The sequence below is a fragment of the Macrobrachium nipponense genome, chromosome 7 (genome assembly GCF_015104395.2).
Source record: "Macrobrachium nipponense isolate FS-2020 chromosome 7, ASM1510439v2, whole genome shotgun sequence".
Taxonomy (NCBI): Eukaryota; Metazoa; Arthropoda; class Malacostraca; order Decapoda; family Palaemonidae; genus Macrobrachium; species Macrobrachium nipponense.
This window is the reverse complement of record NC_061109.1, coordinates 114,884,499-114,908,347: the sequence shown is the minus strand read 5'-3', so window position 1 is coordinate 114,908,347 and position 23,849 is coordinate 114,884,499. Positions and strand designations below refer to the sequence as shown.

The window sequence follows — 23,849 nt, the reverse complement described above, 5'->3', positions numbered from 1 at the left end:
AAAACTTTCTACCAATTATACAGAACAGCTAAGCTCTAGTAACTTAACATGTTTTACATGGTGTAGATTTCATAAATTTTTGTTACAAAATATATAACAATAATATCACTCTTTTGTACTTTTAATTAGCCCTAAATGCAGATACCAACTATATTTTTCTGTATTAGATTTTTAATGTGGGTGTACGTACCAAAATGCAGTATACAGATTGGTAAGTACTTGCTCAATATAAAGGCAACATGATTACTATATATGTGTGTGTATATACATCCACACATCACATTACTGTGCATTCGTTTGTTTTTCCTTCATTCTGGTAATTTTTTTTGGCCCACAATCTATACAGTAGTTTGTGGTAACAATACAAACAGCCCCCAGTTAATGACAGGGGTTCTGTTCCTGGGGCCTAACACAACAAAATTCAAGTCTATAGGCCCGCAACCCACCTTATGGTGCCCCAGATGTGTTAACGATGCCTTAGAGTACTTAGACAGTGTCACAGCTAGATATTTTGCCCTAATATGTAATAACTCTTTAATGATAATGTGAAATTTCATTTGCCTTATCATTTACTGTGGTCTGCATGGTAGATCTGGAAATTTTTAATGTAAAATTTGATGAACTTAACCCTTTACGCCAATTGGACGTATTAAACATCGATATAAATTGTCTTTGGGTGCCGATTGGACCTATGGTACGTCGATATAAAAAAGTTTTTTTAAAAATTCGCGGAAAAATAGTTATAGGCCTACTAACCGAAAACTTTTGAATCACACGCCTTGGGGGATGCTGGGAGCTCACGGATCAAGGCGTTATTTTGTTTACAATTGTTACCCGGGCGCGCAAGTACAAATTTCTTTCTTATCGCACTAAAAAGTATCAGCGACACTTCTCAGAAATTATTTCATCACTTTGACATAATTTTTGCACCATTTTATTTTAGCTGTTACATGGAGTATTATATATGAAAATGTGTGCAATTTCATGTAGAATACAACAAAAAACAACTCATGGTTGTAGCTTTTATCAGTGTTGAAATATTTTTCCATATAAATTAACGTTAAGTGCCAAACCAAATTTTCAACCTTCGGTCAACTTTGACTCGACCGAAATGGTTGAAAAAAGCAATTGTAAGCTAAAACTCTTACATTCTAGTAATATTCAATCATTTACCTTTATTTGCCAACAATTGTAAGTCTCCTAGCACAATAGTTTTGATATATGGTGAATTTATGAAAAAAACTTTTTCCTTACGTCCACGCGGTAACTCTTCCGAAAAAATCATAAATTTTTTGTCCGAATATCGTAATGTTTGCACCATTTTAAATTAGCCATTACATAAAGTTTCATGTATGGAAATGTGCGCAATTTCATGTAGAATACAACTAAAAACAACCCATTGTTGTAGCTTTTATCAGTTTTGAAATATTTTCATATAAATAACGATAAGTGCCAAAATATCAACCTTCCGTCAACTTTGACTCGACTGAAATGGTAAAAAAAAACTGCAATTGTAAGCTAAAACTCTTTACATTCTAGTAATATTCAATCATTTACCTTTATTTTGCAACAAATTGTAAGTCTCTAGCACAATATTTCGATTTATGGTGAATTTATGAAAAAAAAAAAAAAAATCCTTACGTCCGCGCGGTAACTCTTCCGATAAAAATCAGAAATTTTTTCATCCGATTGTCATAATGTTTGCACCATTTTAAATTAGCCGTTGCATAAAGTTTTATATATGAAAATGTGCGCAATTTCATGTAGAATACAACAAAAACAACCCATGGTTGTAGCTTTTATCAATTTTGAAATATTTTCATATAAATAACGATGTGCCAAAATTTCAACCTTCGGTCAACTTTGACTAGACCGAAATGGTAAAAAAACACAATTGTAAGCTAAAACTATTATACTCTAGTAACATTCAATCATTTATCTTTATTTTGCAACAAATTGGAAGTCTTTAGCACAATATTTCGAATTATGGTGAATTTATGAAATAAACTTTTTCCCTACGTCTGAGCGGTAACTCTTCCGCAAAAATCATAAATTTTTTCGTCCGACTGTCGTAATGTTTGCATCATTTTAAATTAGCCATTACATAAAGTTTTATATATGAAAATGTGCACAATTTCATGTAGAATACAACAATAAACAACCTATGGTTGTAGCTTTTATAAGTTTTGAAATATTTTCATATAAATAATGATAAATAGAAAAAATTTGTCCTTCGGTCAACTTTAACTCGACTGAAATGGTTGAAAACTGCAATTGTAAGCTACAACACTTACAGTCTAGTAATATTCAATCAATTACCTTCATTTTGCAACAAACAGGAAGTCTCTAGCACAATTTTTATTTTCGATTTATGGTGAATTTCAATGGTTTTTTGGTTTTTTTTTACGTCCGCGCGTTACGAATTCATACATCATTTTGTGATATTTTATTTGTGTTGCCTTGATCGTTTTACAATGTGTTATATACCAAAATGATTGCAATTTCGTGTACAATACAACAAAAATAAAGTAACTTGTTAGCTTTAACCGTTTTGCTCACAGCGCGATTTGTATACAATTATATATATTAACAAATTTTTTTGCACTGTCATATATCCCAATATTTATATATGATAATGATATTTTTTTTCATTTCTGTTGGTTGCATACTAAACTTCAGGCAATGACAAAAAAAATTAGCCAAATATAAATCTTAATCTTGAAAACTAAGCGTGCTGCGATTTTTTTATAAAAACATTTTTTCCGCTTCGGCGCTCACTCGCGAACGCCGCCGGCATACGGGAGACGATTTTTAAAATACCGCTTCGACGTTTAAGGGTTAATGGTAAATCTTGGCCTAGTATGAGAGTCACCTTTTTCAGAATGGTAACATTTCCTCCATCTCTTTATTTATCATATCTTCTAGTTAAATAAGTTAAAAAAAAGCAAAAGAGAATAATAAAAGTATCGGTAGTAATATTATAATCGTTGCTTAAATGCTACAGCCATAAACAACGGAATGAAAACAGTTGTGCTACAAACGAAAACAGTTGTTTTGTTACAACAACAGAACCAAACCTAATAATGTTTTGCTTGCATTTCAGACATCGTACAGTAGTAAAAAAAATTAGTGTAGTTATGTTACAAATGACGTAGAGTAGAACAGGACTTAAATATTTTTGCATTATACCTTTATTTGCTATGGAGAAAATTTGCTAAGGTAAGCTGCAGTTGCAGCTGAAACTGAGAAAACAAATGCTTACACTGCTAATGACTATAAATTATTGTGCATCAGCAACATGGATGCAACTCTACCACAAACAATAGAGGAGAAAAAAGTATTCTAATAAAAAAATACTGGCCATGAAAGAAGGCATTTTACTGTTCTTTTCATGCCGATATAAGATAAATAAGTAAATCTCATATTATTACGAAATAGGATGAAAATAGCTAACGGAATCTGTTTTTTACACAAAAAACATATTCCTGACCCCATCTATTAAAAAAATTAATAATCTAGTTCACAACAATACGTATTTAAGTCATATTTCAACTTAAAGCACTTCATATATGACAAAAAATAACCTAGTCCCCATATAAATAGAGTTTCTAGAGATCTATCCCCTTAATAGAAGCATGAAAATTGCTCTGAATTTAGTAAAACAAGGCAAGATATACCTGTCTCTGCTCTTAGTTGATTTTTCCAAACCAAAACATTGATCGCTCTGTTTGTATTTTATAATACTATAGTAATATGAGCCTACATACAGTATTACTGGATACAGTGAAGGAAAGATAACTTTTTAAAAGAACCAAGGAAAACTTATATTCTATGAGGGTCTCTTGGCGCTTAGGCTAAGTACTGATAACCAGACAATGGCGCCTTCTATTAAAGAAAAAAATTAACTAAACCTAATTCACAACAAAACTTACACATTTCAACTTAAAAACACTTCATACAATGAAAATAACCTTGTCCCATATAAATAGTTTCTAGAGATTTATTTATGCTAAATAGAAGCAAGAAAATCTCTCTCAATTGAGTTGAATATGGCGAAATAATCTAACCTCTGCCCTAGGCTGAATTTTCCAAACCAAAACATGATCAGTTCGTTTGAATTTTTAATACATTAGTAATATAAGACTACATACATTATTATTGGATACAGCGAAGTAAAGGATAACTTTTTACAAAAGCCAAGGAAAAGATGCATGTTCATTATGTTTGCATTTTATGAGGCGGTCTCAGCACTTAGCCTAAGCCACTGATAACCAGACAATGGTGCTGCAAACCCTACGGAGGACAAAACCCATTCATGAATATGTATATGTAACAAATGCCATAAAGCCAAAATGCCGGTAACCAACGTTAACCAGGGGCTGCCTGTACAGGGAAAAAAAAAAATTATGAAAATTTCTGTTTTAAATCCATAGTGTTTTGTACCATACTTACTAATTTCCAAAATCTATAAGGGCCTTTGAAAAGTTACTATAGATACTTAAAGGAATACTTTCTATATTACTTATATCACATTACTCCAATCCTGGAAATTAATAATTGAACTGTTGAGCAGGACTACACAACGTACCAAGAGTTCCTTAGCTCCATCAGGAACAGAGTACTTGTTACACCACTCGTTTATATGCACAACAGCTTCATCCACTGCAACATTCTCTGGACCAATCCACATTTTGCTAATTTTTGATTCTCCAGTGCTCACTTCAGTAAGTTTATAGGAAACAATTTCATCTGAAACATGAAAATTGCTTTAGTACCATATACATTTCATGCATTGCCTATAATATAATCAATCTTTTGGGTAAGAAGTGCAAGAACTATTGAAATTACAAATTTTCTAAGACAATTTGTATTTTTCATAGCTACAAACCTGAGGTCTTAACAATAGGATAATTTCTAGTGCCTAGCTGGATCCGGTTAAAAAGCAGATGAAAGTAAGGAATTTTGTGATATCTGGCAACACGCGTAGATCGGGTGAAGAGTGGTCAAGGACCGCTCATCTACGCCAGTCTTTCCCAACTCAGGATGACTTAACAAAATTGTCTTTGAAAATTTGTCATTTGTTCATACGCGAACAAACCTTCGGTCTTAACAATAGGATAGACTCATACTTGGAGGGAGGTATAAGACATCCTAGACCAGCTGGGGGCCTACCCACCAGTCCAGCTCTCAAAAGAAATAGTTCTTGGAGAGGGACTGAAGCCTGTTGAGAAGCTAGATAAACTAATATCTAACCACTCAGAACCTGAGTGACATACAATGATATATAGGATAACCATTGTATAGGAAACCAAAGAGAAACTTTGACTATCCAATAACAAACCAAGACACTAGGGTTTGTATTACTCCCGACTCCTCCTTGCCAAGGAGTGGAGCCTATGCTACCAAATAGTGGGTAAAATATTGGTATATTGCACGACCACACTACCAGTATGACTACCTCACTCACCTGTATCAGACCAATCCAGCAAATGACGTGTCTATTCTTTAAACCGTCCGAAGGAAGAAGGAAAGGTACAAAAGAAAGAAGGAGACCAGCCAACTCACTCATTCTCTCATCCACACAATCATCTTGAGTAAGATGCAAAGGTGCCCCCCCATTAAGGGCAACTATGAGTTACACCACCTGTTGGGCAGCCACCACAGTACCCAGGGAAAATTTGTCCATAGATCTGTGGGCAACATCCTTAAGATAGAAGGAGGTGAACGTGGAGTGGCATGACCAAGTACCAGTGCTCAGCACTCAATGTACAGCCAAGTTCTTTTTGAATGCCAGAGAGGGACCAATACCTCTAACGTCATGTGCTCTAGCCTGCACAGACGTGGTGGTGAAATCATCAAGAGTCAAGTATGCCGGTCTGATGGCTTCCGGTATCCAAAAAGAGACAGTATTCTTAGACCCCTCTTTCTTTGTACGGCCTGTACTACTAACAAAAAGTCTGCGGCAGCCTGGTCTAAGGTGCCGAGTCCTTTTAAGATAGCAACGCAGGGCCCGGACAGGGCACAACAAAAGCTCTTGAGCATCACCACCCACAAAGTCAGTCAGTGATGGAATGGAAAACGAAGTGAACCTGTCATCATGCACCAAGGGACAAATTCGAAGGACATTGACTTCCAACCCCTGGTGTGCCTCACCTCATAACTCAGACCGTGGCGCTCTCCTACCCTCTTGGAAGAGGCCAAAGCTAAAAGGAAAACTGTCTTGAGCATCAGGTTCCTGTCAGGTACCAGCTCTTAAGCACCAAGGAAACATCCCACGTTGGAGGCTTGAGCTCTCTAGGAGAACTCAACTGCTCAAACCCCTTAACTGGCAGGGAAAGTTCCCAGGAAGAGATGTCGATACCCTTAAGGCGTAACACCAAACCCAGTGCCGCCCTGTAGCCTCTAATAGCAGAAAGGGACAAACGTTTCTTGTCTCTGAGGAAGGTTAAAAAGTCTGCTATTTGCTGAATAGAGGTTGCGAGTGGAGAAAAACCCCGTTTACGACACCAATCACATTAGATCGCCCATTTGCCTTGGTAAACTGAGGAGGTTGACTTCCTAAGACTGCTGGACATGTGCCCAGCTGTTCTCTGAGAAAAGCCTCTTGCTCGGAGGAGATACTTGATAGCCTCCAACCGTGAAGAGACAGGGATTCTACCGACTGGTGGAACCTTCTGCATGGGGCTGACACAGGAGATGCCGCCAAGGGGGAATCTCCTTCGGAATCTTTGACAAAAACGACAGCAGACCTGAAAACCATTCTGCCTGAGGCCACAGAGGGGCTACCAAAGTCATTCTGAGACCCTGTGAACTCATTAGCCTGTTCAGAACCTGACAGATCAAACAAAACGGAGGGAAGGCATACACCTCCAGGTTGTCCCAGGGATGTTGGAATGCGTCTTCTGCCAATGCTAAAGGATCTGGAACCACTGAACAGAACACCTCCAGCTTCCTGTTGTAGCGCGTCGCAAAAAGGTCCAGCATGGGTCTCCCCCAAATCTGGAAAAGCCTGTCCGGCCACCACTTGATGAAGAGATTACTCTGTGCCTAAGATCTGATCCCGGCTACTGAGTTTGTCTGCGACCACATTCTGTTTCCCTGGGATATACCTGGCTGAAAGCTCTACCACATTGCAGATTGCCCACTGGTGAAGCTCGACGGTCAAGGCATGAAGTTCCTGAGAAACCAGGCCTCCCTGTTTGTTCACATAGGCTACCACCGTGGTGTTGTCCGACATGAGAACGACAGAGTGACTCTCTACCTTCCCCCGAAACTCCTTCAGACCCAGGAAAGCCGCCTTCAACTCCAAGACGTTGATATGTTGCAGCTTGTCCTCCAAACCTCAAATGCCTGAAGCGATGAGGCCGCCTAAGTGCGCGCCCCAACCTGCGAGGGAGGCGTCCGAGAACAGAAGCAAGTCCAGTGGGAGAGAACACAGAGGGACACCCTTCAGCAGATTCTGGTCGTCCAACCACCAAAGACAGATGCACCATAAACAGGGGAGAGTCCCCTGCCAGAGACCAGAATTCTCCCAGTCTCCATTGCTGAGACCGAAGATGAAGACACCCATGAGGGACCAGCTTCTCCAGGGAAGATAACACTCCCAGAAGAACCTGCCACTGATGAGCTGACTGATGTGACTTTGACAGCCGGCAACTTCTCCAATCTCTGATCCGACGGGTAAACTCTTGCCACTGTCGTATCGATGACCATGCCCAGGTAGAGAATCCTTTGAGTGGGTACAAGGTTCGACTTTTCCTGGTTGACTAATATGCCCAGGTCCAGAGAGAACCAAAGTAGATGATCCCTGTCTAGCAGCAGCTTTTCCCTGGAAACTGCCAAGACTAACCAATCGTGGAGGTACGTCAGCAAACGGATCCCCAGAGCATGGGCCCAACTTGACATGAGAGAGAAGACCCTTGTGAACACTTGAGGGGCTGTCATCAGCCCAAAGCAAAAGACTTTGAACTCGAATATCTTGTCTGCCAGAGAGAAGTGAAGGAACTTTCTGGACGTGGGATGAACAGGGATTTGGATGTATGTGTCCCTCAAGTCTATCGATAGCATGAAGTCTCCTTCCCTCACGGCTGCCAACACTGAGCGCGGGGTCTCCATCTTGAACCGTGTCTTCCTAATGAAGCGATTCAAAATGGATAAGTCGATCACAGGTCTCCATCCTCCCAACGCCTTGGGCACCAAGAAGGTTTGACTGTAAAACCCTGGGGACGGACGCACTACTTCCTCTATCGCATCCTTGTCCAGCATTTTCTGCACTTCCTCCTGAAGAGCCAAGAACTTCAGAGAATCTGGAGGATACGTCTTCCTGAGCTGCAGCTTGTTCAACAGAGGAGAGAAGTCAAATGGCAACAGGTATCCCACCCGAAGGACATCTACTACCCACTTCTCCGCCCTGTAACTCTGCCACTTGGCCCAATGGCCAGCCAGGCAACCCCCCCACCCGTGGCGCAGGAGAGGGAGAGGTGCCTAACCTACCGACGGCCCCCTTGACCTCTGCCCCTGGGGCCCCTTCTTGGTTTGAGGGAACGAGGGCAAAAGGGGAGTTGATCTTGAGACTTAGGCTGTGTTGAACGGGAAGGCCCTGCCGAACTCGAGGTCCTTGATGGCCTGCCAGGCGATGATCTCCTTGACTGCTGCTGGACCGGGGGAGGAGGAGGAGCCAGACGTCTCCGAGGGCAAGAGAGACTGACTTAGACACGGCTTGGTGCAACAGTCGGTGGTGTCAGCCCGGCGTCAGTCTATCGCATTTTCGTGTTCTGTACGTGGAAACAAAAATTGTGACTCCAACAGATCACCATTCCTCAAAGCCAGCAAAGACACGGTGTTGAACGACCTCTCCATCCTAGACAAAGCCGCGCCCCTCCTAATCATAATAAGATTAGCCCATAAACTGGCACTGAGGTGAGCCAAATATGAAAACCCCTTGCCCCCGGACTGCAATAGACTGGCAAGCGAGGCAGCAATCACCAACCCATCAGGGGACCTGTCAGAAGCTATCTTGGCAATCACCACAGACCAGAGGTCCAGCCAAGAAACAGTCTGCAACATGGAGGCCGCCATAGATTCCAAAGCTGAGGCATCTTGCAGAGACAAGGACAGAGCCACTGACCTCACCTATTCCAAAGTCAAACCCAGCTTCAGGCAAATGACGTCTGGGATAAGGTAGCGTAACAACAAAAATGGCGAGCTCGTAGCATAGTACTTCATATTTCTTGTGAGAGGCGGGGGTAGTATTTTGGTAGAGCCCCTAGAGTGAAGTGAACCATCCCGGTCAGAAACAGAGGAGTTAACCCTCTGCAAGACCGACTGAACATGCCCCGACAAAGGCAGCTGAAGAGATGATTTGGGGTCCTGAGTAGCTCCCACCAAGGCTTCCGAGCAAGAAGGAGTGTAAGACGACCAAGCCCGAGTCCTATTTTCCAAATTGTTGAACCCATGAATGAGATCAACAACTTCCAAAAAGGAAGACAGAAACTCCTGCGTGTCTCCCTCCTCCTGCTCTGGCACCGGAGACCGACGACGAGAAGGATGTGTAGGCTCTTCTAATGCGCCTTCTTCACCAAAATTAACAGAAAGGTTAGCAGCCAAACAGTCCGAAACCCCTACTAACCTGTCTAGGCTGGGTCCAAGCGTCGGCCTCCGAGACAGACCCACTGTAACACTAGGCACATCACTTACCTCAACGGGTGACTGCAGATGTCCATGAATGGTCACAGGCCGAACGTCCGTGAGATGGGGGGGACACTCGAACACTCGAGACTGACGGAGAATCCCTTATTGTCGAATTCTTGGAAGCACCAGTCAGAGAGGCAGGCAAACACTCCAGCTGCACCAACTCCGTGCTCACTACCTTCGACCTCTTGACAGGCACCTTCAGATCTTTACGTCAACGAATAGGCCTTGGAGAAGAAGGAGCACTAACATCACGTGCACGGGCAGGGGAGGTTCCAACACGCTCGTCATGTGCACGGACGGAGGGGTGGGGGGTGGGGGGGTTACACGTTTGAGACACGAGGCCGAGGGTGAAGCAACCCCTGCAGAACACACACCACTAACACTGCCCAAAACCGCAGCACTCTCAGGAACACGTCCGCGTTGTTCCTCCCTTGACGGTGAAGGAAGAACAAAGTCCTTAGCCTTCCAACGCTTGATATGCCAACAAGGTGTAGAGGGGTAAGAGGGAGAGGAAGACAGCACTAGTTTCTTATGCGCACTCTTCTCGGAAGGCGGGGACGAAGCAACGCGTTTCCTACCAGTCCTACCAACCGAAGGCAGCCAACTCCACAGCCAATACAGAGTCCAGCCTCTGAAGCACTGCCTGGCATATGACTTCACACTGATGTGCCAGAGAAGGCTCCAAAGACAAGGAAGGGAGATGTTGCAAACTGGGCAGCAGTGATGGCGTCGCGGCTAAGCGAGGCGGATCAGAGGAGACAACTGGGAGATACGTCATCTATGAGAATGATGTCACAAGCGGTGGTGACGTCACGGCTTCCCCTCGGTGCGAGGGGGAAAGAGATGCCACTGGCGGAGGAATACACAAAGATGGACCCCGTGACGTCATCAACGGGGCTAATGCCACAGCGTCACTCCAACTCAAAGTGGCGGCAGACACTGGCGGAGCAATACAAGACAAGATAGCCAACTGCTACTACCCACGAAGATGAGGCAGGGAGGAGGGGGGATGGCCTGGCCAGACCGGGAAGGGGGGTGCGAGCCTGCACAAAATGTGCTAGCAACCCCTCCAAGGACGGGGTACCCCCTAGCCCAAGTGTCTTCCAAATTGCCGCCATTTTGCACGCCTTCAACACTAGAAGAGAAGAGAATGATGAAAAACCTCACCTTTCTCGGGAACCGAAAAAGCTCCCGAGGAAGAGGGGGCTACATTACAAAAATTACCCGGCGACCTCCCGATATTTCCATCGACGAATCAATGGAAGAAAAGGAAGGTGATGCAGGGACAACGCTACTATGGGGGTTGACTACTGCGGAAGACGAAACATCAGGAATTGGAGCAAAGCCCTCCCAAGTAGGAAGAGTGGAGACTCTCCGATGTTCCCTCTTACCATAAAACTTCCTCCACTGCTCCTTACGCCATGCCATGCTCGGCATTCCACACAAGGATTTGTAATAGCATAAAAATTCGAACAACACCTACTTGCATGTGATGTGAGGGTCGGTCTCTGCCGAAGCCAAAAAACCAGAACAAGGAAACCCAGGAACTCCAGGGCACATACACTGATGCCAAGAAGGAACAGAAGAAGCCATAATATGTACCAGGTAAAAACACACACACACACAATAAAAGAAACAAAACAGGCAATGAACCGGGAAAAGGCCAAGAGAGGTAAACGCAACTCTCGCCCAGGCGGTTAAAGAAAAGACTGGCGTAGATGAGCGGTCCTTGACCACTCTTCACCCGATCTACGCATGTGTTGCCAGATATCACAAGATTCCTTGCTTTCATCTGCTTTTTAACCGGATCCAGCTTGGCGGTAGAAATGATCCTATTGTTAAGACCGAAGGTTTGTTCGCGTATGAACAACAGTATTTTACTTTGCTACTAATATTATACTGAACCTGCTAATAAGTATAATAGAGTTTCCCAATTCCATCATTGTTCAAAATTCACTACTGGCAAACCAATATCCTGCATGTTTATTTCTACTTGGAAATCAAAAATATATTCAATTTATAAAATAATAATACGTACATTATATTTCACATAAACGAAACCTATCATATATATCAAAATTGCAAAAGAATAACAAATGTATAAATCAATTCTCCAAAGAATAAGGACGGAACATCTCTAATCCTTTTGTTCATTAAAGGTGCAAACATTTATGCTTCCATTTTGTAATAAAGGGGAAAAAAAAACTTTCATTTCTATACTGCTTGAAATATGACATTTTTGAAAGTAAAATGTATTTTTCCCTAACCATACAAACCTGGAGTCCTTTACTTAGGATAGATTGCAGCTCAGCTGAAACTGCCGGCTAATACATTCTTTTATATACCGAGGTAGTAACTACCGGGACTACCTGCCCGGCGGTAGGGAAGCACCGCCTCCCCACCAGCTCACTGAGTCGTCACTTTGATTACAGCCAGGACTTTGATAATGACCCTTGAATCAAGGGGGTGGGTGTTTGGCGGGACCATACAAGTAAAGGACTCCAGGTTTGTATGATTAGGGAAAAATACATTTTACTTTCAAAAATGTAATATGTTCCTACACCGTATACAAACCTTCCGTCCTTTACTTAGGAGACTCATCCTAAGGTAGGGATGGAAGTCCTGTCTCGCTGGCTGAAAATGGAACCCGGGATGCAAGGATCGGGGCTTATAGCTCGGGGTCATGGATCCTTCACCCGGCCAGCCATGGTAAATGCGACCTGATGGCTGACAGCCTGGGTATCAAAGGTGTGAGCATAGAACTCTCTCTTGCAACCAAAACCAGGCTATATAATTATAAAGGGTTTGTTGGGTTGAAGCACTCCCCCTCAGAAAGGAGTGTGGAGACTGACTTGTGTATGTCTACAGAAAAACCACTAGTCGGACATGGAATGCTTACCAGTATCGAAATTGGTGCCGGAGAACAGGTTTCGATGCTGTGGCCCCAAGTAAGGGGAAAAGGTGAAAAGATAATAGGCCAGTCATACTCTCACATTCACCCCCAGCCTGATACGGAACCTCGATTCGATACTTCTGACCTCTAGAGCAGCTACCACAGGACCAAGGTCAGTTGTGTCGAGGTAGCTGTGGGTACAGTCTCTAAGGTAAAACCTGGTGAAGATGGAAGGGTGAGACCATGTGCCAGCTTCCATCACCTGGGTAACAGAGAGGTTCTTCTTGAAGGTAAGAGATGTGCTCATTCGACGCACATCATGAGCCTTCACTTGACTGGTACCAGCAAGCGGAGAAGAGGGAGGGGAGAGGGTACGGCAGATCACCTCTCGAATCCAATGTGAAATGGTATTCTCCGTAACCCTCTTCTAAACGGGCCCATACTTACAAAAAGATGTTGTAAGGTGGGTTGAGTAGAGCTGGTCTGTTGGAGATAGTGCCTCAGTGTTCTCAGAGGACAGAGAAGTAGCTCATCTGGGTCTTCGGTTACAGTGCACAGGCTCATAACCTGGAACGAAGAAAACTGAGAATCAACCTGGGCTGGATTCTGGGTTTTTGCAACAAACTCAGGGACGAACTGAATCAGGCATTGGTCCCACGCTCAGTATGAGTGACAGTATAAGTTAGGCCATGAAGCTCCCTGACTCGCTTGGAGGAAGCAAAGTCGAGAAGAAAAACTGTTTTCAAGGTGAGATCCCTATCAGATGCCAGAGATAGCGGTTCATACGGAGCTCTAACCTGAGGACAGAAACGACGTCCCAGGGAGGAGGCTTTGCCAATACCAGAGTGCAACCCTGTTCAAAGCTTTGTATGAGCATAGACAGTTCCTCCGAGGAAGAGAGATCGATTTCCTTCAGTCTGAGGACTTGGCTCAAGTCCAAGCGATAGCCTTTTACCGCCGAGACTGAAAGGAGCTTCTCTCTCTAGAGGTATAGTAAGAAGTCAGCAATCAAGGGGATAGAGGCTCCAAGAGAACTGCCTCTCTGACGACACCAACCACAGAAGATGGCCCACTTGGTCTGATACACAGACGTTGAGGACTTCCTGAGGTATCCTGACACTGCTGTCGCAGCCTCTCGCAAAAAGCCTTTCGCTGTGAGGAGCTGCTGGATAACCTCCATGCATGAAGATGTAAAAAGCTCATTGCATTTATATATTTGAAAGAAACATTCAGTACGATATATGAACATTTATGTATAATATGTATTGCAATCTTTAACTTTTGTATTTATTTATATACCTCCCTATGTATTTAATGTATCTCATTCTCATATGTCATGTACGATATGTAATGACTGAATCTCGCCCGTCTGGCAGTCATGTTTCGCCAGAACGGCACTGCTCTGTATTCCTTGCTTGCACATTATTTTGCACCTCTGTGAGTTTGTGTATTACTTCATTAGACATTAAGAACCTACTTTTAATATTTCGGTGTTTCCTCCCTCCCCACCCTTTAGTGATAAGGATAACATATCAAACACACACATGGCACAGTGAACTTAAGTGTCAGTGAAGTTTTATTTCAAGAGGATTTTTCTGCAAATACGTTTTCCGCCGCCATTAATCACCGACGCTATCTTCTGTTTGCCGTCTTCGCCCAGCATCTTATCTGGATTTACTGTGCTGCAAGTGTATAGTGATCAGTAGTTAATGAGTGAAGTGTTGTGCTAAGTGTCTTGCCATTTAAGTGCCTTATTTTGTGCATTTCACTTAATTTTTGGTGACATGCAAAACTCTTTCTGCTGCCCTCATTGAGAGCGGATACCCATACATCCAGTCCCCTTCATTGCTTCCGGGTTACTGACTCCATGCAGAGCAGACACGCACAAACGTATGCACACACTCACTCGCTGATCTAATAACTCTTATTCAAACCGTAATTTTATAAGGAGGAATTAATACGTGTCATTCATTCCACATTACATGTAATGGATGAGTTAGAAGATTTTGTAGGCCAACCAAAGGCCACCACTGATCAAGGACTCCTCAATGCCAGTAGTGTGGGAGCGTATGCATGCAGTGGTAACACCGTGGGAGAGGAGATCGCCAGGACGACACCACCCTCCTCCCCCTATCCACCACTCCTTCGCCCTCACTACCAGCCCGTCCCCTCCACCCAACCGACTGCCACAGATTTCCTCCAACTTATCAAGTTTTTAGAAGAATCTCGCCGGTATGAAGAAGAGAAAAGACGACGTGAAGATGAAGAAAGAAGAGAACAAAGAAGACGTGAAGATGAAGAAAGAAGAGAACAAAGAAAACGGGAAGATGAAGAAAGAAGAGAAGAAAGAAGAGAACAAAGAAGACGTGAAGAAGAAGACAGAAGAGCGCAAGAGGAATTATGCAGAAGAGAGGAAAACATGCACAGAGATGAGGAAAATGCAAGATTTACTGCCCTTATCCAGGTGCTCCCTGCCCAACCCTTCCACTCAGAAAACCCCATACCAGATATAGAGATGGGTACCTCTTCCTCCAGTCAACCTTCTCTTCCCCACCACAAAAAGCGACTGCGCAAACACTGGCCCAGCTTAAGGCTGATGCAACATTCCAAATGTTTAGAGAATGGAGACGCCGGTGGGATGATTATGCCATTATGGTGGATCTTTTCAAGCTTCCTAGGGAGAAACAGATGATCCAGTTGCGGATGTGCCTAGCCCTTGAAACTCAACGCGTGTTGGAACACACCTTCCACAGATAAGTCTGTAGACGAAGTGTTGGATGCCCTGCAGTCTCACATAAAGGGTCTACGCAACGAAGTTCTTCGCCGTAGGGAATTGCTTAGCTGCAAGCAGATGGAAGGAGAATCTTTTGCTGACTTCTACATAAGGCTTCAACGCATTGTAGTGAGTTGAAAGCGAGACTCAAAGGTTATCAGAATTTTCATTTTGTTAATTTTCTGTTTAAACAAAATTTTGGTTTTGCTGTGCGTGAGGTGTGTCAGTATTTCATTCCACTGCTAACTGTGAACTGGTTCTTCCCCACAGGTGTAGAAGCTTGCCATTCAGGTGAGCTTCCTATTCAAGAGCTGGAACTTTGAAACTTGGACACCAAGTATTTTGTCTAACTTGATATACATAAACCTGAGACATTTAATTTCAAATGCTCTAGAGGAAAGTTCTTGAGCAAGTAATGGTTGTTTAAATAATGTGCACCAGTGATCCGTTTCATTAATTATTGAACCCTATTGACTTTTGTTTCATTTGTTTAATAAATAAGTATTTTATACAGAAGGATTTCACTTGTACAATAATACTCTCCTTGTTTTAAAATAAGTCCTTTTTTTTATTTTTTTTGTCGAGAGAAATTAAAATTACTTTTCCACTCTGGTTTTCATGGCCAAAACTACCATTTAGCATCATACTGAAAATCTGATGAGACTCTTGGGCCAGTTTAATCCTGAAATCTAACCCAATACAGGCAGTCCCCGGGTTACGACGGGTTTGGCTTACGATGTTCCGAGGTTAAGGCACTTTTCAATTATATTTATGAGAAATTATTTCCAGGGTTACAACGCCTACAAATCTCATCTGGAATGTGGGAATCAGCTACATAATTGGAGCCCACCCTCCTTCCCTTTGCATGGATTTATTTTGAAGGGCATAATCAAACAGGGCTCTTTGCCAAGTTGTTCCTTTCTCTTCCCCCAAAAGTGGGCGGGGCATTGTTACCTAGCCAAAACAAAACAGAAAATTAGCACAAACAGTGAATTTCAGGATGTTAGTTGCCAGTGAGTGAAACTCTTAGCTATATAGTTATGGGGCAAGTATAATTAAAACTTTATTTTATCCTAAAAATGTCACATTTATTTATTTTTTACCAACAAGCAGTCCCGGTTATCGGAGGGGTTCTATTCCCAGGGGCGTGCCAATAAGTGGAAACTGCCATTAACCCTTAAACGCCAAGCGGCTATTTACCAAAGTGTCTCGTATGCCGGCGGTGTTCGGGAGTTACCGCCGAAGCGGAAATTTTTTTTTTTTTTAAATCACAGCACGCTTATTTTTCAAGATTAATAGTTCATTTTTGGCTCCATTTTTTTTTGTCTTTGCCTGAAGTTTATTATACAACCATCAGAAATGAAAAAAATATCATATATAAATATTGGGATATATGACAGCGGAAAAAAAAAAATGTCATGTATAATTGTATACAAATCGCACTGTGAGCAAAACGGTTAAAGCTGATGAGTTAATTTTTCTTCGTTGTATTGTACACTAAATTGCTATGATTTTGGTATATAACAAATTGTAAAACCATCAAAGCAACACAGAGAAAATTTTATCACAAAATGATTCCTGTTAGTAGAGTTTATTTATACTAGAAAAATGAGTAACAGGGATTTTTCATCGGCCGACACAGTTCGACACCACCAGAAAGTTTTTTTCAAAAATTCACCATAAATCGAAATATGTGCTAGAGTTTTCCGATTTGTTGCAAAATGAAGGTAAATGATTGAATATTAATAGAATGTAAGAGTTTTAGCTTACAATTGCATTTTTCGACCATTTCGGTCGAGTCAAAGTTGACCGAAGGTTGAAATTTTGGCACATCATGATTTATATGAAAATATTTCAAAACTGATAAAAGCTACAACCATGGGCTGTTTTTTGTTGTATTCTACATGAAATTGCACAAATTTTTATATATAAAACTTTATGTAACGACTAATATAAAACAGTGCAAACATTACGTCAAACTGAAAAAAGAATTTCTGATTTTTTCGGCAGTTACCGACCAGACGCAAGGAAAAAGTTTTTTTTTTTTCAAAAATTCACCATAAATCAAAATATTGTGCTAGAGACTTCCAATTTCGGTCGAGTCAAAAGTTGACCGAAGGTTGAAAATTCGGCACTTATTGTGATTTATATGAAAATATTTCAAAACTGATAACAGATACAACCATGGGTTGTTTTTATTTATATTCTTCATAAAATTGCGCACATTTTCATATAAAAAACTTTATGAAACGGCTAATATAAAATGGTGCAAACATTACAACAAACTGAAAAAAGAATTTCTGATTTTTTCTGGAGTTACAGCATGGACATAAGGGAAAAGTTTTTTTCAAAAATTCACCATAAATCGAAATATTGTGCTAGAGACTTCCAATTTATTGTAAAATGAAGGTAAATGATTGAATATTTCTAGAATGTAAGAGATTTAGCTTACAATTGCATTTTTTTACCATTTCGGTCTAGTCAAAGTTGACCAAAGGTTGTAAATTTTGTCACTTGTGATTTATATGAAAATATTTCAAAACTGATAAAAGCTACAACCATGGGTTGTTTTTTGTTGTATTCTACATGAAACTGTGCACATTTTTATAAAAAAAAAACTTTATGTAATGGCTAATATAAACAGTGCAAACATTACAACAAACTGATGGAAGAATTTCTGATTTTTTTGGCAGAGTTACCGTGCAGACGTAAGGAAAAAGTTTTTTCAAAAATTCACCATAAATCGAAATATTGTGCTAGAGACTTCCAATTTATTGCAAAATGAAGGTAAATGATTGAATATTACTAGAATGTAGGAGTTTTAGCTTATAATTGAGTTTTTTTACCATTTCGGTCGAGTCAAAGTTGACCAAAGGTTGAAAATTTGGCACTTATTGTGATTTATATGAAAATATTTCAAAACTGATAAAAGCTACAACCATGGGTTGTTTATTGTCGGCAAATGATTGAATTTTACTAGAATATAAGAGTTTTAGCTTACAATTGCGTTTTTCGACCATTTCGGTAGAGTCAAAGTTGACCGAAGGTTGAAATTTTGGCACTTATCGTTATTTATATGAAAATATTTCAAAACTGATAAAAGCTACAATCATGAGTATTTTTTTGTTGTATTCTACATGAAATTGCACACATTTTCATATATAATACTTCATGTAACGGCAAATTTAAAACGGTGCAAAAATTATGTCAAAGTGACGAAATAATTTTTTGAGATGTGTCACTGATACTTTTTAGTGCGATAAGAAAGAAATTCGCGCTTGGCGCGCCTGCGTAACGATTGTAAACAAAACAAACACTTGATCCGTGAACTCCAGCATCCCCAAGGCGCGTGATTCAAAAGTTTTCGGCTGGTAGGCCTATAAGTATTTTTCCGCGAATTTAAAAAAAAACTTTTTTGAGTCGACGTATAATACGTCCAATCGGCATACGGGAGACATTTTGACTCGACGTTTAATATGTCCAATCGGCATAAGAGGGTTAAGCTAGCATTTAAATTAAACTACTGCTAACTTTAATTCATTCTAAAAGTTGGCCATTAAAACTTAAGGAGCATGATTAGGGACATATTTAGTGTTCAAACTCTAGAAGTAAGCATTTATTAGGATATTTAAGAGACCTTGCCAAACTTATGCAAAAATTTCCCTTGCGTGAGGGGATCTGGAATCTAACCTCACGTAAGTTTGGGGTAACAAGAACTATTTATAGAGCTGAATTATTACTGTTGGCTCGTAAGGGTAAACAAGACACTAGTTGATGAATAAACTCAATAATCAAAAGTTAAAACTCATCCTGAGATTCCAATGAATGTTACTAAATATGCATTCCAGTGGGAACGCACACTGCTGAAATTCATTTAAATAAATGTAAAACAACAAACAAGCTCCCACTGTCACCAGTATTTACCGGATGACGGCATGAACAAACTGAGCTTTCTGCTTACTGTTGTTCCTATTCTCCAGCTAGTGGTCAGAACTAGTCACCTACAAAATTTTGAATTCCAGCTGCTTTATAAGTGGTACTTATAGCAATGTAATTACTTACTGGGTAGTTACTTATACAAAATCATATGTTGCAAAGAATATCAGGTTAGAAAACAGAGATTCCCACATTCCAGTAACAAGTTTCCCATGCAGAGCATAACCATCTGGATAATTCAAGGAACAATCATTAACAGAGTAAGATACTCGACTCACTTAGCTTAGCTTCTATCATAATGTAACATAAGTTTTAAACTCAAGTTTTTTTTCTTATACTTCATTGCCCAAACCACTAGAGAGCTTAACCTTATCTAATCTAGTGTTGGACTGTTTTTCTTTTGATATGTTCTTACATAACTAAAAATCTTATCTTCTTAAAAGCTCTGTATTTGAACTCATAAACAAAAGCTACAGCAAGGATTATCTAAAAACACACCTACACAAAATTCCACCTAGGCTGGAGTAATGTACATTACCACAACAATCTTTACAACTCTAATAGGTAATCAACTTACTCTAATTAAAAAACTGAAGCATAAATAAAACGTTTATCAGATTATCCACAAAATGACAAGGTCTCTTTTTAACATACAGCAGTTAAAAGTCCACTCACCTTGAACGAGAACGTGCCATAACTCTACATAGTTAAGACAAACTCCATACAGGTAACTGTTTTCTCGGGAAAAAAAGTGTTGCTTTCCATCACCTCCTTGGAGTCTTCCAACATTTGAATACAACTCAACAATAACTCCTTCCATGGTTATTTCATCAATTTCATCATTTTCCCAAATTTCCAATTTATTTCTCTTCTTTTCTTTATTTCCTAAACTTTTGTTAAGATCAGCTTCAACACTATCAAGGGCACTGAGGCCCTCTTCTTTGGTCTGTAACTGACCAGGATCTGGTGCATCCCCTATTGCCATTGCTGCAGCAGCTTCAAGAATATCAAGAGGTACAGGACGGACATGAAGTTTCTGTCCTAATAAAGTTGGTTCATGATTTGTTTTTGGCTTAGGGAAATGAGCTGGTTTTTTGCCTAACCAACCACATGTAGCAGTAAGACTAACAACATAATCTCCTATCTCCTTGTGTTCAATTGGCCTGACATGAAAGAGACATGGTCGAGGGTTCTCCTCATCCTCAAGACCCTTGTCAAAGAATGTCTTAATATTATCACAGGTTATGCTTTTATTAAATTCAATGAATATATCTCCTCCATGGGGCTGGGAACGCCACCTTGCAATCCCTTTATTTCCCTTCAACTTGACTATGTATGCCGGTACAGTCCTTCCCATCTTAACCTCAAGTGCATAAACATTATCTAAAGTAATCCGAGCATGATCCTGTTCACCTGGCACTGGAATATCATGAGGTTTACTTCCTTTCCAGCCACAGGTTGCATATAGGCTAATTCTGTAAACTCCTAGAGTTTTATGTAAAACTGGAAGAACATAAAAGTTGAATATTTTACTTTTGTCAACTTTGTAACTTTCATCCATAGGGCACAAATTAACATATACATTTTTCTTAAAGAAAAACATATATACCTCACCTTCCTTTGCTGCACAGCTCCACATAGCTATGCCACAGCCTTTCATTAACTTAAGAATACGGCCAGTGACATGTTTCCCAACGTGGGGTTTATCAAGGCTATCCGCAATATCTTCCAAGGAAACAGGAACCAGTCCTTTCTTATTTGTCAATTTAACATTAGATAATTTTTTTGAAATGTTTTTACATTCATTTCCCTGTTTCTTTATTAAGTATTTCTTCATTGGCTTTCGTTTTACTTCTGGTTTGCCTTTATCTTGCTGAACTATTGCTTCCATAGCTTTCAATGGAGACTGAACTTCAGGAAGAGCTATATGACTTGGCTTTTTCCCAAGCCAAACAGCTGAGGCTTGCATATTCACCTGGAATGACCCAACTTTGACCGCAGATATTTCATATGCAAGCAAATTACATTGTACTTCATCCTCAATAATGCTGTCATCAAGGCTTTCATGGAGTTCTACACGATCACCATCAATCCATACCACCGAAAAGTCAAACAGTACGTAAGTACTACAACCTTTTCCTTCAAAGCCACATTGAATGACACCATACCTATTTTGTAACTGAGCAAAACGCCCCCGTCTATGTTCCATAACAGGACTATTAGTCTTGATCAATTTTAAGGCCTTCTTGACACTGCCTTCTTGAGAGGATAAATTAGCTTTAGTGTTAATTAAATTAACTTCATTGTGCTCAATGGCTGACTTGCCTCCAACAGGTAACTCGACTGGCATTTTTGAGGAAAGTCTTTTACTTTCTGAGGACTTTTTCCCCATCCATGCTAAAGTAGCTTGCATTGTGACAGGGTAACCATTGATTATTTGATACTTTGTAGAACGAGCATACAGGTTAACTTGACGCTTCTTGTCTACCTGATGTAACATTTGATGGACGTCAGGAACAGTCCCATCAATAAAAAAATTTGCTCGTGAAAAGAAAACATAAGAGGGCTCAATTGTAATACTCTTAGTCTCTATTATGCCATATTCAGGAGTAGTTTTAACTATCATGCCAGTCATGTGGAGACCTATCTTATCATCCTCTGACTTATCAGATGATTCAGCAACTTCAGGGGCATGAAAATCTTCTGGCGCAACATTACGTCCCTCAAGAAGTATTCTGTATAATAAGTCAGAAGAAACATAATGTTGGTATGTTTCCTCCCAAAGTGCTAGAGCAGCGTACATGACTTCACTGTCGTTATTTACAGGATATACTAACATGCTCCAAATGCTAGCCTCAAGATCTCCCTTTATTTCAAGCAAATTACATTTAGAATGCAGTTTATATCCTTTCATGTATAATGCTTTTCGTTTAAATGAGATATCTATGGTGGTATTCCCTACTTCAGCTATAGCATAACCATAGTTATATGATATACTGGTTATTCTGCCCAAAACCAGAGTATACCTTTTATCACTGGTTGTGTTAAGAGCTTGAGGCACTGACCCACTGATGGTTCCATTATAATAACACTTCTTAATAGCTTCCATATTTTTTGGTGGAATACCAAACCATACACATACTGCTCTCCACATCACATAGATATCAAAAACTAGGACAGGCTCCTTAAGGGGCACTTTCCATACTGTTAATGAGACACTTCTGTCATGAAAGAATTCATCTAGAGGCTTTCCATCCCTGTATATCTCCCCATCAACGTAAAAATTTTCTACACTGAAAATAACAACATCTAAAGAACTGTTGATGAGGCCATAATCATTGCTGGCTGCTAATAATAAACCCTTAACAATTGCAGGCCCTTTTTGTGTTGAAACAAGTAATGGCTCAGCAACAGTTCTAGTCCTATTCCTATTCCCTTTAGCACCTTCAGGAACAGAAAATAAAGTTCCCTGTGAACAATTCTCAGGACTGCTTAAGGGATACTGTACGTTCCCTCCAATTTGGCATAAAGAATTCCATTCATTGATCTCAATGATCTGGAATCTTTTTAGTAGCTGCTTATATTCATAAGGCATTTCCCCTACCCAAGCAAATTTTGCTAGCCACGTGGTTGAACTATTTTTATCAACAGGACAAGTGGGTATGTGGGGTTTTGGTCCTTCAAAATTCTCATTTGTAAGAAACTGTAAGCTAATAATAAATGCATGAATAAGGGGAGCATGATGCTCCACATTCAGCAAAGCTTCTCTGCAATCAACATTTTGCCCATAAAAAGACAAATCTCTGCTCTGTACCATTACACTATTTCGAGAATCACCAAATAGTAAAAGCTTATTAGCAAATACACTAGTCAACTTCCCAGTGTAATAAGAAACAGGCATATACACAACATTATACCTCTCAAGCTGTTGTTCAACAGCTTTTGGTATTGTTCCTATCCATGCAAAATATGCAAACCAAAGTACTTTCCCTTTCAATTTATAAGGCCATGGATGAACTTCATTAGAACTATATTTCACAACATAAGAATAAAGATCTGGAGACGTGTTCCAATCACTGTCTTCAACCACTGCATGCAAAGTATGCAAATCTGTCTGTGATGCTCTATGTCCATTAATATACAATTTCTCAAAGCCAACAATAGCAGCATTTTTCTGATCCAAGAAAAAAACTTTGTCCTTCCAAAATGCTCTTACTTTCCCACTAAAATAGTAAAGTCTCTCCTCCCCTAAGTATGTACTTTTTGAATAGGCCATTATTTTCTCTTTCAAAGGAGATTTATGTATACACAATTAACCATTAAAGACCTGATAAATGATTTTCTCTTTCAAAGGAGATTTATGTATACACAATTAACCATTAAAGACCTGATAAATGAAATGTACTTTCAATTTGATTTTGATGAGAATATCTCAAGCCTATAACCCATGATAAAGACTGTGTGCGCTGCAAAGGACCTCCATCATGGCAATGATGACCTGAAAAGAAAGAGTATAATATTAGGTGGAACTCATACACAATTTACTTGAAAAAA

The 23,849-nt window shown here is 40.4% G+C and overlaps 1 protein-coding gene across 2 annotated transcripts in view; it reads right to left on the bottom strand.

The window, feature by feature from the left end:
- Positions 1 to 23,849, bottom strand: part of LOC135217420 (uncharacterized) — an 84,549-nt gene that overhangs the window by 15,204 nt on the left and 45,496 nt on the right. For both annotated transcript variants that reach the window (XM_064253269.1, XM_064253270.1), the window contains exons 2-3: positions 19,971 to 23,793; positions 4,589 to 4,749 (exon numbers count right to left, since the gene is read on the bottom strand). In XM_064253269.1, the coding sequence (XP_064109339.1) occupies positions 4,589 to 4,749; positions 19,971 to 23,571 (3,762 nt within the window). In that variant the 5' untranslated portion in view covers positions 23,572 to 23,793. The remainder of the gene's footprint in view (positions 1 to 4,588; positions 4,750 to 19,970; positions 23,794 to 23,849) is intronic.